This window comes from Anabrus simplex, chromosome 4 (assembly GCF_040414725.1).
Source record: "Anabrus simplex isolate iqAnaSimp1 chromosome 4, ASM4041472v1, whole genome shotgun sequence".
NCBI classification, from domain to species: domain Eukaryota; kingdom Metazoa; phylum Arthropoda; class Insecta; order Orthoptera; family Tettigoniidae; genus Anabrus; species Anabrus simplex.
The window spans coordinates 99,687,092-99,706,151 of NC_090268.1; the positions used below are offsets into that span (position 1 = coordinate 99,687,092).

The following is a 19,060-nucleotide window of genomic DNA, read 5'->3' on the forward strand; positions in this document are numbered from 1 at the left end:
TAGGCTGTGTTTCTTAAGGCGCGGGAAGATCGGACTGATACTTGGAGGGGGTGGGTGACCAAATACTACTGTATACCCTATGACGAGGACTCTTCCACTATCTCTGTCTCTGTCTGTCTCTCTATTTTATGTGTCTGTCTTGTGCACCGCTAACCAATGCTCCTTGTGAATGTGTGTGCTGGTTGGTTAGCTAGTAATTATACAAGCATGTTTGCTAGGTAATCAATGGAACCAATGCGTTGTGATTCTTCAGGACAATTTTAGATAACAAGAAAGACAAGTGAAAGAATATTGGGTTTCAAAATGCTCTTTGTTCATGTTATAAAAAAATGACTAAAATTCTTTAATTAAACGAACTTCCTATAATATTGTGGTTTCCTAAATTATGAAACTTTAAAGTAAACACTTAAATCGAAGTGGAAATGTCATCCTAAGTTTTAATATATTTTTACTGATGAACAAATAAAGTTTTCTTCACTTTGGATATCGAAAATGAGTTGTTGATTAATTAATACTGTTTGGTCTCATACGAAATGGAAATACCTTCTTTGCCGAATATACAGGATGATAAGAGGATTTCATTAACTGCATAATTATGTATTTCACAGACAAGGAAGTATTAGACAGAAGGATGATCAAGTTAGACTAAATATTCGCTTTAATATTACGAAAGAAATCATTATTTTTCTTCTTGACATATTAGGCCACCGATACTTCTCCAATATCCTTTTGTCATCTTGTACTGAAGTGTATTGTCAAAGGTTCGAAGAATCACTTCGGTTTGGTGTGCTGTTCTAACTGGTTATTCTGTTGCAGGGGTGACCATCTTGCTCTCGTTGACAGTGTTCCTGAACCTGGTGGCAGAGACCCTACCCCAAGTCTCCGATGCGATCCCTCTGTTAGGTAGTGCTGCTGTTTGCTGTGACTGACTGTGGCAGTGTCTGATACTTGGATTGTTGGAGGGGGACACAGTACAGTAGCTTTAGCGCTGTCTCTATCTTTACCTTCTTTCTACTCTCTCTATCTCTCTCTCTTCTATTTTACAAGTTTTCGTTTGGTCCCCCCCCGAACCTCCCCCACCTGTTGGTTGGCATGGTTCTTGCTTGCGATTGTCCGGGCTCCAACACAGTCGTCACCTAGCGTCCATTACTAGAACTAAATAGCGAGCGTTAATGAGGTGAGAAGTACAGTAAACTGAACTGAGTAATCCATTTCTTCTTTTAAAGAACCTAAAGGAAGGGAAATTTTTTAAACATATATTATGTTTCGAACACTACTAATAGAAAGTTACTTTAGACGTTGGATACTTTCTTTTTAAATAGGATTTTATTTCTAAATATTTTGGATTTTAACGTACACTGAGGTATATTTTGAAGTTAACAATATGGCGTGGGAACATTGTATATACATGGTTTTCTTTTCTTTTTTGCTAGGGGCTTTACGCCGCACCGACACAGATAGGTCTTATGGCGACGATGGGATAGGAAAGGCCTAGGAGTTGGAAGGAAGCGGCCGTGGCCTTAATTAAGGTACAGCCCCAGCATTTGCCTGGTGTGAAAATGGGGAAATGACGGAAAACCATCTTCAGGGCTGCCGATAGTGGGATTCGAAGCTACTATCCCTTGGATGCAAGCTCACAGCCGCGTGCCTCTACACGCACGGCCAACTCGCCTGGTGGTTTTCTTTTAAAACCTTTATGTCCCAATGCTCGTCCTACCAATTATATTCCTTAAGACTGGTCACGCCTTCCAGCCACATACTTATATGCAGACCATCACAGTAATTGTCATTGTGTTAATTTTCCTTTGCTAATGTATAAAGGAAAATGGAGCTTAAATCCATGCCACTGTAGAAGTGCGTAAATTCGACATGCAAATAGCATCCCTACAATACGATATGGTAATGGTCCATTTTCCTTTCCACACGAGTATAGGAAAAGTAACACAACGACAATTACTCGGATGGTCTGCATATAAATATTTGGCTGGGAGGCATGACCAGTGATAAGAAATATAGTGAGTAGGAAGAGCAATGGGACACACGAGGTTTTAAAAGAAGGCCATCGATATCCTTCAAGAAAATTGCCACACCCTTTTCTTATGAACAACGATTCTCGCACCGTATTCCTTATTGAGTACATGGTCACGGCAATGGCATAGTATGCTTTAAAATATTATTGTATTCGTGTTTTTAGTTGTTTTTTCTTGCTATAGGTTTAATTTCTGACTAACACATTTTTGGCGACAATGAGATAGGAAAGGGTTAGAACTGGAAAAGATGCAGCCGTGGCCTTAATTAGGGTAAACCACGAAAAAAATCCTCTCCCTTTCCAGAACGAAAGCTTACAGCTACACGGCCTGCCACGCATCCTATTCGTTCGGTGTATTCGCTGGAAACTTGAAAGGTATTGACCGACTTTTTCCGGAATACAAGGAAATACACATCACATTATATAAGCTGGTAGCAAATATAATTCCTATTGGACAGCAGTGGCTGTCAATGAATCTTAAAATCATTCATAATTTGTTACATTTTTATTTTATTTCTTAATTTTTATGTATATTGAAATAACGTAAGAAATCATACTTCATTGCCTAGCTGTTAATGAAACTATTAAAACCGAATTTGTTTTAAAAGTTACCTTTCTAACCTGCTACTGTTTGTGATCGTCGAAGAATGAATATTTTATGTTTCAGACACGATGATTTCTATTTCCACGACTAACAGCTAATATGTTAGTTTTCATAACGAGAATTTTCAGTTTGTAATTTCAAAATTTTGTAATATAATTTCCAAGTTGGGTGTACGAAGCTCTTTTGATTATAAGTTGTAAATATACTTTCCGAATGGGCATTTATTTACGAATATCCCAGTCCCAAGTTATTCATAAAAAATTATGTTCAATATATATTCCTATTACTGTACTAGCATTTTTATAGTTTATCGTAACAGCTGTGGTGTACTGGATGTTACATTATTGTTTTAAAGACTTGGTAGTGTGTCCAGATTACATTCTAATTGTCTCTTCGTTTCACCATTTTAAAATGAAGCAGGTAGGAAATATTCAGAACTCAAAATTACTATGCATGTCTTTAAAACCTTTTGGTGGGTACAAAAGGCAAGATGTATAGTTTTGTTTAAAATATTTAAATATTTGTTTATCCAAGGACATCAAATCTCCCTCCTATATTGTAAATACGTTTCTGTTCGATAATTTGTGTTTGTTGAAAGATTGACCCTAATGAGACAAATTTGTAATATCAAGTAATCCCGGGACTTCCCAAGAAGTAACCAAAATCTTTTGATAAAACCCAGTTATAGTTGAAGTTCCAGAATGGGCGTTAGGTGGAGCCTGGATGGTGTCGTAGAACCGTGTATTGGTTCCGCTGAGTGTGCTTCTGTCTGTTCCAGGGATCACTATCCTGCTGTCGCTCACAGTATTCTCCCTCTTGGTGGCCCAAGTGTTACCACAGACTTCCGACGCTGTTCCCCTCATAGGTAGACCCGCGTTTCCATTGTAGGCTACTCGCTGCATGGCAGGTTGCGGCTAAACATTATTTTTAACAATCAAAAAAATGCGCCAGTAAATAGTTTCCATAGATACTATACATATTTATATATATACTCAAAAAGTAATATCAATATACTTAAAAAAGTAAATTGTATTAAGATTCTTTCTTGCCAAGATGACCAGGTTAAATTGATTGAACTGCATCGTTATTTCTGCAAAAATCGTTTAATTTTTCAGTGAAAAATAATATGGAATATTTCAAATAATTACAATAAAAGTTACTGAATTAATTGTTTCTGCCATTTTTAACATGTTCACGACGGCGTTACATGTACGTCGTTATCAGAGGTTGTCATGTACCATCGTTGGTACACGCTTTCACACAGATTCATATCTCCCTGACTTATAAGCAGATTTAGCAGAGAATTCATGTAATACAGTTCCAGGAGGAGTTACGGTGTGTGATGTAACTATGAGTCGCACCTGGCGACAAAAATATGAGACATACGAGGAAAAATAACTCCCGATACCGTCAATAAAGGTGGGAAAACTTGACGTGTGTAAAAATTCCTGCAGTCTTACAACTGTGCAGTGATTATCAGATTAATGTTCCTAAAGACAACTGAACTACGCTGCGCTGAGTGGCTCAGACAGTAGGAGTGCTGACCATTTTGAACCCAACCTGGCGGGTTCGATTCTGGCTCAGACCAGTGGTATTTGAAGGTGCTCAAATGTATCAGCCTTGTGTCAGTAGATTTACCGGCACGTTAAAGAACTCCTGCGGGACAAAATTCTGTCACCTGAGCTTCTCCGAGAACCGTAAAAGTAACATTATTATTAAAGTATTAAACTTCTTTAGACCTTTCAATCGTAAAAATTACCAGCGTTTCGTGTGGCAATGGGTTCGTCAGTTGGATTACCACACCTCCCCAAGACGCTGGCGGCTAGTGCACTGTTGAGACCTCACTGCAAGCCTCCTTTGTAGGACAATACAGTGACAGTGCACTTGGGGATATGAAAATCCACAGCCTGTTTCCAGTCATCCGACCGGGTCAGGAATGGAATGAATGAAGCCCCCATCTAGCGGCGATGATAGGAATTGTGCCGGCTGCCGAGGCCTGGCGCACTCCTCTGGGACAATGATTAATGAATGACAGATGAAATGAAATGATATTAGAGAGTGTTGCTGGATTGAAATATGACAGGGGAAAACCGGAGTACCCGGAGAAGAACCTGTCCCGCCTCTGCCTTGTTGCACTAGGGGATATATACCTTAAATACCTGTGTGTATGTGTCCAACTCTTATCCCGTTTCTCTACGGGGTCATGTATGAATTGAGATGTATCTTTGTAGCGTGTTTTACGACTGGGTACTCTTCATGACGTCAGCCTCATCAGAAGAGTTAATAAGATGGAATGAATGACGTGAAATATGATAGTAGGAAGGTAGAGAGAGAACCCCGGTGTCGACACGTAGCCTACTGCTGTCCAATAGCCCCAAGGGGCCTGCTCCTGGCTTGACGTCCCCATCTGATGGAGGAATCACCATCAACAACGTCATGTCTTCTCTCCATACGAACACTGCGGAAACATTTGTCATTGAATCCCGGCGTTTGTCACGCAGTCTAGTGATTAGAAATTGTACGAGAATAACACCACCTCTTCTATTCTGCCGGCCAGCATTCTGATGGTGAAACAAGATCAAAGGTAGGCCTACTCGAGCAGGCTAAACACGCTGTCAGACCATACAGACTTGAGCACCAGGCTGAACTCCAATACCTATTTTTATAACATTATTATTGATAGAACTGGGCTATCTTTCGAGGTAACCTTCACGAAAAAGAATATATAGATCGCGCGTGTACCATGAGTGGTACAGCTTTTGTGTGAGCTGTTGTGTTCCAGCGATCGCACGCGAAAATAAAAGGCGAAGATACGCTGTCAGTCCTGTTAAAAGGACATAGCTTTCTTATGTCTACCACAACCATACGGAAAAATTCACTTATGTCAGGGAGGATGAAAATTAATATATTATTCCGTCACGAACATGTTAAATATACTGCAGTTCTACACTTTGAATGAGATGGAATTAGTGTTAAAATATAATATATAAATCTAAAACTCATAACGTACGCTGTCAAGTATCAATTTACACGTATAGGGATACCAATCAGATGCTTAAAACTTACGAAAATAAATGAAAAGCAGCCTACTTCGCAGCGAATTTTCACATATAAAGCACATCAAACTAACGAAAACTTAAGGCTGTCACTTCAATTTTCTGGAGTAGAGCAGTAATGAACAGTGCAAGCCATAAAAGAAGAGAAATAGCTTTTAACACTTGACGTTTATTGGTCCTAAGTCATGGGCCATTAAAATAAAACTCTGACAGAACTTAAAAGCGTTAAAGTAGTTTCTTTACTGCCTGTATTGATTTATCGTAAAGAATATTCCTCTCAACATGTACGTCGAGTTCTATTAAAAATTCTAGAAAGACAGAGACGTGGGAACGCAGCCTTAATTAAGACACTATCGATTGGATTAATACTGTGTTGCTTATAGCCAATATTAACGTTGCTGTCTAGTAACAGGATTACATCAACAGGTATGCAAGGTATCAATCTGAAGTAGTCATTCATACGCAGCAAGTATATTTTTCTTGCAGTTCACATATCCACGTTAGAGTATTACATGAACATTCCGTGGCCGTGTTTCTCGAACAGGCTACAGTTTAAGAGTTTCTGATAATCAAGTATTTACGTACCGTTTTTTAAAGGTTATTCTTTACGTTTCTGTTTTAGAAACACTTTGGATTTTGGTCCAGATAAAGTATTAGAATTGACCGTGTTTTTATTCACACTACTGTACTAAAATAGCTTTCATTCTATCCAATATCGCACTGAAGCTGAGAAATTTTTAAGACAATTAATACCTAACTGGTATATATACGTTTCTCTCAAGAGCTTCTGAACAGGAAATTCTGTATACGTTTGAACTGCGTACGTTAGGTACAAGAAGATTAGAACTGATTCGAACTAAATATACCCCATACTTTCCGCTGAATTCTTATTCTCTAATAGCGAAAGATCCTCTGTAGAGCTAAGGAAAAGATTAAATATTGCTGCGCAACGCAAACATTTAGAACAGGGCCTCTCAGGGTGCATGCACGTGGTGCATGCACTGTGCACGGTGCAAAAGACGACTTCGCTTGGTTGACCAGAGTGCAGACCCCCCCACTCCTCTCTCCCTACACCTGTCTCCCCGTTCGGCCTGTCTCCGTGTTCCTCACCTTCACTGCTGTTTCTCCCCCACTGCGAAATGTTTACGTGTGGTGAGCGGAGACGCACAGTTGTATGGGACAAGGTTACGAGTGTTATAAAAAAAAATTAAAAAGTGAATTAGAAATACACATACATGTTTGAGAGGAATGTAAACATAATTTTAAAAGAATGCAGAACCCGTAACCAAAATGAAAATGCTACAGTACTGGAACAAAACTCATTTGTGGATATAGAATGCTCTTCTTCAAGCTGTTTCAACTTCCTTAATTCTTTCTCTCTGACGTCTCCTATAATTTCACAATAATTTTCCGAATGTAGTCTGTTGTAGTGTCTTTCAATAGATGATTTTCTTACGCACGTAATTATCGTCCCACAGATTAAGCATTTGGCGTTATCGTCACGACAAACAAACAAACAAAAAAAATAGGAAAGTTCCCAGTTCGATTGAAATGGACTCTCGGAAGTCTTTGCTTTCTTCGAAACAGGTTGCTCCATTATTATGTTGTTGTCGTGCGCTTGTCTATTTCACTGATAAACACGTCGTCTTCCACCAAACGCTTCGTCGCTCTCAGCACACTACACCATCCGAGTCAAGCCGAGTTGAGGCGAAGCGTACCGATGCACAGTGCACAGAGCCTATGCACCTCGCTCTGCACGCGTGAGAGTTTGGGCGTTTGAGAGGCCCTGATTTAGAAGTTATCGATGATGAAACTGGAGGATTTTGCCTGTGATAATGAGATTTTAGACACCAGATGTGACGAATATGTTTGAGAGGGAACGTACCCCTCGAATATGTGTTATTTGTGCATAGCCAGCGAGAACTTGGAGAAAGGATGGAAGGGATCGCATCATATGCGTCAGAAATTTGAGTTAGAACTGACTGGAGTCTTTATCTGGTGAATGTTTATCTCGTCTTAATTGTTTAAAGTAAGGCAAGTGACTGGGGTATTCTTTCATTAATATAATTTTCCCTAGAAACGTGACACAGAAGGCTAGTATATGCTTATAAATTTTGTCATGTTAAAACAGTTCTGGTTCAGTCTAAGTAAAACAAAGCAATGGCCTTGACGGCCCTGGGAGGGGTGGAAGGTAAAGGCTTCCACTATCCGTCACCCCGGCACTAGGTGAAGTTGAGTGGTTAGCTCTACACCCGGTCACCTTTGCCCCCAGGAATTAACCTAGTACACATTTTCGGTGTAGGCTGAGTGAACATCGGAGCCATGTGCACTTCCGGAAGTGGAAATTTCGTTTCTTTAGCACTGTATTTCGACTTCCTAACAGAGAATCAAACCCACGTCCTTCCGGTTGAACCGAGCACGCCTTTACCACCTCCGACAGGCAGCCTCTTCAGTCTGATCAGTTTGTTAATAATTTCTCTACTGTATATATTGAACGCAGATAACTATTCAATAATTGTGGTTTTTACATATAAATGTCTACTGAAACTTGATTTGCATGCATTCTAATGCACTCCTATTTCCAGACAGCAAAATATTTAAATCTCTACAAAAAGGGCAATATTAGTCTGTCCGTCTGAATGCAGTTATGTCTGCAAATGTCGGAGGACGTTTCAAGCTGTTTATCAGCCCGATAGCAAAACAGCGAGGCGAATCATAAGAAAATACAAGCGGAGTGCTTGTACAATTTGACGAGACTATGCTGAGTGTTCGGGGAGGGGATAATTGTGCGAACGTTGTTACACAGGACGAAGGGTATGGTGGGAGCTGGTGCACTCATAGCCATAACTCGCACACTAATAGATATTGCAACTGTGCAATGACTTTTCAAAAACACGTGGACACGGGGACATTCGGCTTTAATTTAACTGAACCATAACATATTCGGTGCATAATTCAAATGTTCCTCTTTTCTGCACTTGGATAACACTACCGACTTTTATTGAAGACCATTTAAACTTTCGGCAGCCTGACAACGTTGCAAGACTTGTGCTAGAGAACTGAATATAATGAAGTCATTCCTTACTCCCTTGATGGACTGGCACACTGAAAACGGCGCTAAAAAATCCCATTTATGTGGAAAATATACAACAATACCAATTTGGACTAGAAGATATCCACACGAAAGGCGATAGAAGTGACAGCGATGTATACAACTCAATAATAAATTTCGGTGATAAGTGCACTTCAAAAATATTTCAATGACACAGCCTAACGGAAGAACACTAACGTCTGTCTAAAATTCCTTTTCATACCCCAGGAATATATTCTTTACAAACAAGTATCAAGCAGAAGTAGACTTATTACCATTGAAAAAATCCAGTTTCAGATGCTGCTTAAGAAGTGGAATCATTGTCAACTTGAAGGAAAGATTTTCCTTTTCTTCCCATCGATTATCACAGAAGTTGGTTGATGTTGGTGATTTTCTTGGGAGTATTCCGCTGAAAGTGCACTGACACTGATGGATCCGCCTCTGAATCGGACGCAGATTAGGAAAAAACATTAACAACAGGCCAAAATATATAGTAAAAAATGATACGAAGTGGTAACTTATTTTTCTAACGAACGACCACTGCAATATAATCCTGTTTACGGAATTGGTAATCGGGGCACTGGAATTGAGATTTACTGTTAAATTTGGTATTTTTCATAGTGACAAATTGGACGTCTCTTATAATTATAGTAGAGTCTTTTTGCTAGCAACCTTTCCTTCCGGCTACTGGGAGATCGTGTGAATTATGTTACACAGGACAAACGAAGAGAAGCCATGGACTACCCAGTCAGCCCACATGCAAGCTGTCATTGCAGCTGGATATCCATTATGAACTAGATTTGGTAACCTTTGGGACTGCAATTGTACGCTTCTTGTTAATGTTTGGTATTTTATTAGGATACCTAATCGGACGTCTCCTACAAAGGGATTTTAATCTCTTAAAATGTATACTCGAAAATCACCTTTAAGTCCTTATTTACACTGGCTTATTGTGGCGATGTATCAAGCGCTACCTGTCTGCTGAAGTTAGCGCGACCGTCCACATTTGGCAATTTCGTAGCGTTAACAGTCGAAGATAACAAGCTAGACCATGGCACGTGCTTTCCAAATGGGCATAAACAAGAGGTGCGGTTTTTGTCTGAACTGCCTTTCCTTCCAGCTACTGGATGATCGTGTGAATTCTGTCTCACAGGACGAGCGAAGAGGCAGCTATCGGCTTACACTAGTAAGAAACATAATAAACTGAAGTGACTTTTGGAATGGAAGTAGATTTCTAGAATGAAGGACAAAGAAACGACTGATTTCGTCAGGGAAATTATTAGGTAATTAATATCCGTACTGAGTTTTTAAATAATAGATAAAGATTAAGACATTCTTTTCTTTCTTTCTCGCCCAGGCGGCCTCACCTGCTATGCTGAGCAAGGGGCTTGTGGGGGGATGGGAAGATCGGATGGGTCAGAGAAGGATCAGAGAAGGAAGCGGTCTTGGCCATAAGTTACGTACCATCCGGGCATTTGCCTGGAATAGAAGTAGGAAACCACGGAAAACCACTTCGAGGATGGCTGAGGTGGGAATCGACCCGCCCCCTACCTCTCTACTCAGCTGACCTCCCGAGGCTGAGTGGACCCCATTTCAGCCCTCGTACCACTTCTCAAATTTCGTGGCAGAGCCGGGAATCGAACCCGAGCCTCCTGGGGTGGCAGCTATGCACACTAATCACTACATCAGAGAGGCGGACGACATTTTATTCTAGCAGATGAATAACTTTCTGGTACCCTGCGATATTTAACACCAGTCGAGGTATTACTCAAGCGAATATCAGTCAAATTATGGTAATCCTCTCTTACAGGCACCGTCACTGCCCGTATAGTTCAATTAATTTCATTACTAGAGGCCTGTTCCACTCCGTTGCATTTTGTGTTCCGCTAACCTTCGAGCCCTCTCGTACTAGTTCAGTTCTCCTTGCTGATGCACATACAGTATAGTATGAACGTAACACGGTAATACACGCCTATTTCGCCCGGTATATATAGTAGGATATGAGAGTTCGTATCGCGCACGTATTGGTGCTATAATCACGCCACAAAAGATGGGTGTAAACAGGGACTTGCTGTAGGTTGAATGACTATTACAGTTAAACATTTGCGTATGCTGAGAGTGTAGCGAACCAGGGAAATTCGTCTTTCATTAAAGAAGAGAGGAAACTCTTTCGTCTCCTTTGAGATCAGTCAACGATGACTTTTAGAAGACAACTAGAGAGAATATCGTCCATTGACAGAATTGCCTCGGGGGATAGAAAGTCCATCTAGGCGAAAACAGGTTAGGGACGTTCCGATACACTAAAATATTCATTTCATTCGCTGACATTACCAAAACAAAATGTTGATATTCTTGATATCAATTTATTTATTTTCGAAATTATATTGAATTACATTAAATTTGCGATCACAACAATTCCAAGAGAAATAAAATAATTAAGATAATCAAATATAACAATCGAAATATTGTGTGTTAAGTCATTAGGGCCTATCAGTAGTTTGTTGTATTTGCACTGAACTTGACACGTTTAGAACATTGTTTACACACTGTGAAAGTTCACTATTTTGTTAAATACATCCGTACTGTACTAGTCGGAGGAGACATTTTAGGAATTGAAAGTAACTTTCTCGAGAAAAGAGGAACGCAATAACATTTATGCGATGCATAATTCACAGTATGCAATAGGCAAACAGCAACCAACCTTACGCAAGACACACACAGAACACAGATAAATGAATAGACAAAAGTTCTTGTTTTCGGTCACTTCCCTTTTTCTATATTAAAATACTTCGTGCCTTTCCTTTGCGGTAATAAGACTACTTATGAAGTTTACTTTTAATTATAATTTTGTACGCATTGTTCGATTAATACCACTATTCCTTAATTTTTTCTAACGAACTTTTCGATTTCTGTAATATCAAATCATAGTATCGATACCACACATATCGATACGAAATATAGAACATCGGTAGAAAAGTATCGATATTTACTCAAATCGATAATATCGCAACAGCCCTAACACAGGTACGAAATGCTAGTTGGTTATAAGCAGCAAAGTATTCATCTATTTGACACATTAACCAGTTGTATAATATTTATTGAACTGGAAATTTTATTATAACTTATTATACCAAACTTTATGTAGGCTTGTAAATTTTAATATTCACGTTTTTGCTCATAACGATTTATTTAGCAATCTATAAAACAGCTACCCAATGTTCTGAAAATAGATCTAATCGAATGATCGAAAAATAAAAATATACTATATCTTTTACAGACAATGAGATAATTTTCAGAGTTGAAGAAGTAATCAGTCAAAACGGTGAACAATTGATAATTGATTAATATAGAAGTAAACGAATTTATCGTATACATTAGAGTGGGTACGCATCAAAGATCTGTTTCTTGTAATGCAACTATTAGATGTGCCTTACATTTGTGAGCGGACGCAGCTAAATACTTAGCTAGGAAACTGAACCATTGATCAGGCAGTCTCAGCCGAAATTCACTAGCGGTAGGGTGTTCAGTTCCTCCCTACCAACAAACAGACGGCGTACCTATTCAAGTGATAGCCACGCATAATATTGCTTGACTACTGAGAACGCTAGTGTTACAAACACGGTCATGCCGTTAACCAGTGTAATTGATAACGTAACCAAATTCTGTAATCTGGATAACAAGCTCATAAATACCCTTAAGGCGTGCTTTGTAAAATGGTTGCCTGTTGGTTCTTCCGATGGACAGCTGGCACATTTTCCATTAGAGTTACGTTCTGTACGAGCTGGCAAGTATCGTTGAAAGTGTTGTCCCATTATGAAGTAGAGCGATGAAAAGTGTTTGAATATAAATCTACAAATATAAACCAGTGCTATGGATTTCAAAAGACAAAGTTCAATAACAAACATCGGAAGGAAGATTCTTTGGTTGCAATTGATGTGGCAATGAATACAACTCATGACAAGTAGGCCTACATACAAGCAATGAAGTGGAACTAATTATTATTTTTACGAGAAATATGAGATAATCACCCCCTCTGAATTATATCACAAGTACAATAAGAAACATATGAAGGAAGATTCTTTGGTTGCAATTGATATGGCAACTGATGACAAGTATGTACAAGCAATGAATGTGGACCTAATTACTATTTTTTCGAGGAACATGAGATAATCACCCCTCTCAATTGACATCACAAGTACATGGACACAATACGAGATTAACTGTGTACCTCGTTGTCAGCACTTCATTCTCCCAGGTTGAGAACTCCTGGGAAGAAAAATGCGAGGACTGAAAGTTGAATTATATTGTTTCTTTTCACATAAACGCACATTTCTACTCTACGCTATCGTCTTAACAGTATGCTACCATGTTACTGCTTGACACTGCCAATTCTAGTAGCAATGATACCAGGATCTTGGAACTACACCAGCTTCCACACGATACCCAGCCGCACACTGCAGTACCTAACTGAAGGCCTTAAAACTACAGAAAGAAAATGCGAAAATTAGAGAGTTAAGTAGGAAAATCTGCAATTCTATATAATCTGCTATTTTTTCCGAAGACCGTCAGATTGTACACTCATTTAAATCCACTCTGCCATTTCCTCACTATTTCAGTTATCTGAAACCAGTGTAACCTATCAAATTATGTAATATACGGGAAATACTATTACAACTATTAGAATAAGACATATTTTCACAATAAATTTTCTACGAACACTGTGAATCTGGTCGCTCCCATTTGGTTATCTGATGATTATAGATTTGGAGTCTGTATTATGAAGTAGTTGCAATAACAGTAACAGTACACACAACTGTTCACTAAGGTGCACACAGCATTCCAGCGTGATCAAACTGTACCCAGATTATAATAATGAGGAAGTAAAATATATTAACCATTCTTCAACACAACTGGAACACCCGCGATTCTTGTAACAATGTGCAGATGTGTGCATGACATTAAATACTGTAGATCTCTATGTCATCCTGTGACGCTCTGGATTAAAAGTTTTACATGGCTCTAACATGCGAGAATTACCTTCATCAAACAACAAGACTGGAGATATGGTTAGTCAAATGAAGATCTGAACATAATGAATATATTGCAAAGATACTCGAGCGATGCGATGCGTGAACACTTGATCTTTATAGACATTCCATTGAAGGACATGTGGTAACAGAATCTCGAAGAAACACATCTATGCTGATAATATATCTCTTATAACCACTGAAGGACGTCCATGATCTTAAAGAATAGTTGCCTGCATTACCATCGTCGGTTCATTCGACTCTCAGATATCTGACCTTGTGTTCGTATACAAACACGGTTCATTGCTAAAGAAAACATTGTCACCTTCATAAACTGTTCTGGCTTTATATCATTACAAAAGAATGACCCGATGATGAGATATTATAAGACGTGAATGGAGTCTCTTTGAAGAGATATGCATGATATATAGAGGATGCTTCAGTTCTCTAATGGTGAAGATGGTATCAAGAGAAGAAATTACATCGCTGATTTTCGTAATCCGACGTTGCTAAAACTTTTCTTCGAGGCAGTGAACTAACTAAACAGCACTGAAGAGATGCCAAATGAAAGAGCCAAATTTTCATTATATGGACAATATATTTGGTGACTGTGATGATCTCTTGGCACGTCAACTGAAAGTAAAAACGAAAAAAAAAACCGGATTACTCTTCTATGTATTCCCGTATTTCATACTAATCAAAATATTTTGTCAGAGTGTATAACCTGCAGAGACTAAGGAATAGGGCTTGACATGCTTGACATCGTAGAATAATCGGAACCATGGTTCATTTTAGAATGACATTTATAAGTGAGCTTCCTGAAAATAAGGTTTTCATGAGCTGAAACGCAATTAATATCTCATAATTCCTGTTTTACTTTACATCATACACTATTAGCATTTACTAAAACACATTTCGTAATTTTTCTGAGACTAGGTTTAATTAATTTCCTAATTCTTACCTTACCAGTTCACCAATCATGACAAATTATAATTGGTACCAGTTCAGAGTAAAGATATGTATTGGCTTAAACAATATTAAAGATAAGTGAAATCACTTTTCTCTGGTCATCTTCTCATGTTCTTTATTTCTTCTGTATTCACAAGACCGATGTGGCATGGTGCACCACTAAAATTCAAGGCACTACAGCTTGGATTGTACATTTATATATATATAAAGAAATACAAATCAATTCAATATTTATTTAATTTAATTAGTATTTTATTTATTTTATCAAAAGAACCTTAGAAGCATTATACGACTGATGCAAGACTTCTATTTGCTCTTGGCCAAAATGCGCAATGCAGCCAGCTTTTGTCTTCCGAATACCTGTATTCCTGATGCATGCAATCCTTCATGCTCCCTGCCGCTTATGACTTCCCTTGCATTCTCTCAGTCCTCTTAGGCCTGTAAAACAGCACTTTAAAAACCAACATTAATTCAAGTTTCTAACTAACTGTGTGACTGGGTATGAACCAATCGATTCGCTCGTTTCCGAAATAAGTGATGTCGCCAGGTTCACAAAACCTAAATATATACAATCACCTCGAGGGTTTCATCTCGGAAACAAATGTCATGTCTTAAGGCAGTGCTTTAGTTACACTTGATAAATAAAATTATATGTTAATTAGAAATCATAGGAAGAATACAATGGAAGTCAGGGGTGCATGAAATACCTATCAATTCTTTATCTTAAACGCAGTTACCAATTAAAATTCTACTGTAATAATGTGATTAAATTGTGTGCATGTTATCCTCAAACTCATAAATATTATTAATATTTTTAAAAAACAGTATAAACTTCTTACATCAACTAACGCTCTGCTGTTATCAGAAACCCTTGTATTGGTTGTATATATTCCCATGTACAGCTATAATGGTATACTTTTCAATATATATATTTAGGGTATATGTACATGCATTCGTCACCTGCCTGAAATATTTTCATGAAAAGTGAAAAAATAGCAGTCAAGGGCTTGCTTTTAAATTATTTAGACTCAAATAATTAAACAAATGTTTTAAAATATTCTGTACCTAAACCTTTGCAAATGCTTTAATTTGTTTTCTGTCCCTACTTCCGATTATTATTATTACTATGGTTATCATCAACATCTACGTATTACTATTATGTAATTAAAATTTCGTACTGTAAGGAAGAGTACTTCTGAGAGGCTAAGCATTTTGATTTTGCTTCTCAAAGTATTCTTTTTCTCCATTTAAATTTTGTTCTTTTTGTTCAAGAGAGCCACTTGACGTCCTTTTTGCAGGACTGCTGTCCGGAAGGTGTCCTCTTCATCGGTCTGTACACCTACTCTTTGAGTTATAATCTTCATATTACACTCTCAATTAATAGGGCACCCTCCACCTCCAAGTATCAACTGACTCTGACCCGTTTGTTTCTTATCTATCTATAATCATTTCTTTCAAATAAAATACAGTACATATTCTACCGTACGTTGTGTTGATTCTTTATACTATTGTGCTTTTACTTTTGAGTTAGTGGGCTCGTTTCCTCCTCATAACCATGGAACTTTTAAAGGATTTCTATCCTTAATTCACAATGTTAAAAATACAATGTTATTTTTAATAACATTCTAAGTAGTTCTACATAATAAACTATCATAATAAAACAGCTGTACATAAATAATAATCAAGATGAAGAGAGCCAAAACCTTGATTCCTAAAATGTATTTTATCGTGCATCCAGTGCTAATATCATGCAAGGAGAGGAACGCGGCCTTAAAACCATCACCTCAATATAACCCCGGAATGGCTTTGGAGACCCTCAAGGTAAAACTTAAGAGCTCAGCGCTTAAATAAACCTCTCTCTCACTCACTCACTGAACAATATATATAAAGTTTTTCGCAAATTTTGATAGCAATATATTTTATTTATGTATTATTTGTACATTTTATAAAGTATTTATTTAATATTAACTAACACATCTACTTCTCCTTGCAGTGTTATTTTTGTCTCCCTAATTGGAATGAGTATTGCATCTCTTTAGTGTTCGGCTTGTCATCTGATGCAGCAGCTGTAGTCTAGTTTAACAAACAGCTCAACATGTTATGCCTGACTGATTGAATCTATGCTTACATTCAGGATTTTCTTTTTTGTATTTAATTTTATACATATATCTAAAGAAAAAATATGCAACAGCATGATCTCGTAGTATAAACCATGATGATATAACACAACGAAAAATATATTGTTAATATATGTAATATAATATGTCAAGTAATAGATCAACAAATTAAGTGGTGCTCATTCATTTCTAACGATTAATATCAAAAACAATATGCTGATCATTATTATTAAATCCATTTCTAAGAAATTTAAAATATAAGTTATAAATTCTGTTCAACATTAAAAAGTAAATGAATAGATCAATTTAATCATGAATTCACAGGTCAAATTTTTGACCTGTAATATCAACTGAATATTGTGAACTTAATCTTTAGAGGAGGCCGCGATACGGTTGTAGCCTGTTATAGCTATCACAAATTTTACTTTTGCTGTTTGCTTGAATTCCAAAAAGAGTTATATTATCTGTCATGACCGTTAAAGGTAATTTATTTCACTTTGCAAGTAAATTGTGGAATATGGTATAGATTTTGGAATATTATATCTTTCCTTATATTTAGATTTGGTATGATTGGATTTTGCAATGCAACATTATAATCTCGAATGTTAGTTTTCTACACATTATGATTGATGATTATGTTGACTTTTCCATTTTTTCTCTCATTTTGTAGAGTATCTCTATTATTTTTGTTTGGCTCATGAGGTAGCTTGCTGCGTGCTTGCATTTGACCTTGATCTAGTTCGTAAGGGATTTTTAGTTCGATATCTAGTTGAATAATATGTGTGTTGCTGATGGCTTCCTTCCAGGAACATACTTCAACTGTATCATGTTCATGGTGGCCTCATCTGTGGTACTAACGGTTGTGGTACTCAACTATCATCATCGGACTGCAGATATCCATGAGATGCCACAGTGGGTAGGTATTTTATTTTTTTAATGTTCTTCAAACTTTAAAAATATGTCATGCTGTAAATGTTTGTACGAAACAAATGACTGACTTCATCACTTGCAGCTTACACATCAATCTCAGAGAGATGATGCACAGTATTTGAAGGAAATACTAGGGGTAATAAATATGTCAATAGATTTATTTTCAGTGAAAATTATTGCCCATCGTGATATATGATTAGGAGTAAGTAATGAAATCTTCACTCCTTTAACATTTGTAGAGATATTGACAACGTATAATTCTTTAAAATAGTCATGTAGTCATGTGTGAAAAATTAATGGATTTTTGTTTGGTTTATACTGTGCAAGTTTCTCGAATTTTAATAATCAAAGTCAGTGATCTAAAGGTTAATGTAATGATTGCAAATATGATAGTCTTTCAGCCTTTTGCCAGATGAAACGAAGCATCCTCATAGAACACTTTACCTTTCACGAAGTACTTAGCTTTCTCAGAGTAAACACCGACGGCTCTAATGAAGTAGACATCCGTCTTTGCGACGAAGGTATTCACCATGTTTCTAGCTAACAATTGACTCCATATCATCCCTGGCTGCAATAATAGAAGATTACTAAAGATATTTCCTCCATCAAAGGATATTCCGTGAAAGAAGACCTATCACTCCACAGGGGCTAAATGCTATCAACAAAGTTTTGAGGTATTAAAAAAAACGTATTTCATTAGAATACCACACATTAAGATAAGCACTATCTTATAATAGGTTATACGAGCATATTCAAATTGTTTCTCGAACCCTTGTCGCGTTTCTCTGCCGGATGCCCTTCCTCATCAGACGAGTTAATGAGATGACATAAATAACGTGATATATGATAGTAGAAAGAGAGAAGGTGAAACCTGATGCCAGCACGTAGCCTACTCCGGTCAAATAGCACGAAGGGGTCTTCTCAAGGCTTGACGTCCCCATCCGATGGACGAATCACCATCAACAGTGTCGTATGCTCTCACTCTATATGAGCACTGCGGAAGGTTTGGAATTTAATCCAGGCATTTGGCACGCAATCTAGTGATTAGAAATTGTATACCACCAACTCCCCTACCCTGCCGGCCAACATTTTGATGGTGACAATTTTTCGACCAACAGGACTCGAACCGGCTAACCACGGTGTCAGACTATTTAGACTTCACCGTCTTCACGATCACCAGGCGGGCTACGAGCATATTCACTTAAGTAAAACATAATCTTAGTCTGCGGATTAGATC

At 37.8% G+C, this 19,060-nt stretch overlaps 1 protein-coding gene across 1 annotated transcript in view; it reads left to right on the forward strand.

Moving 5' to 3' along the window:
* The window catches only part of LOC136872184 (neuronal acetylcholine receptor subunit alpha-7), a 511,170-nt gene that overhangs the window by 357,913 nt on the left and 134,197 nt on the right, over positions 1-19,060 (forward strand). Inside the window, exons 11-12 of the mRNA XM_068227358.1 lie at positions 817-903; positions 17,700-17,809. Coding sequence (XP_068083459.1) covers positions 817-903; positions 17,700-17,809 — 197 coding nt within the window. The remainder of the gene's footprint in view (positions 1-816; positions 904-17,699; positions 17,810-19,060) is intronic.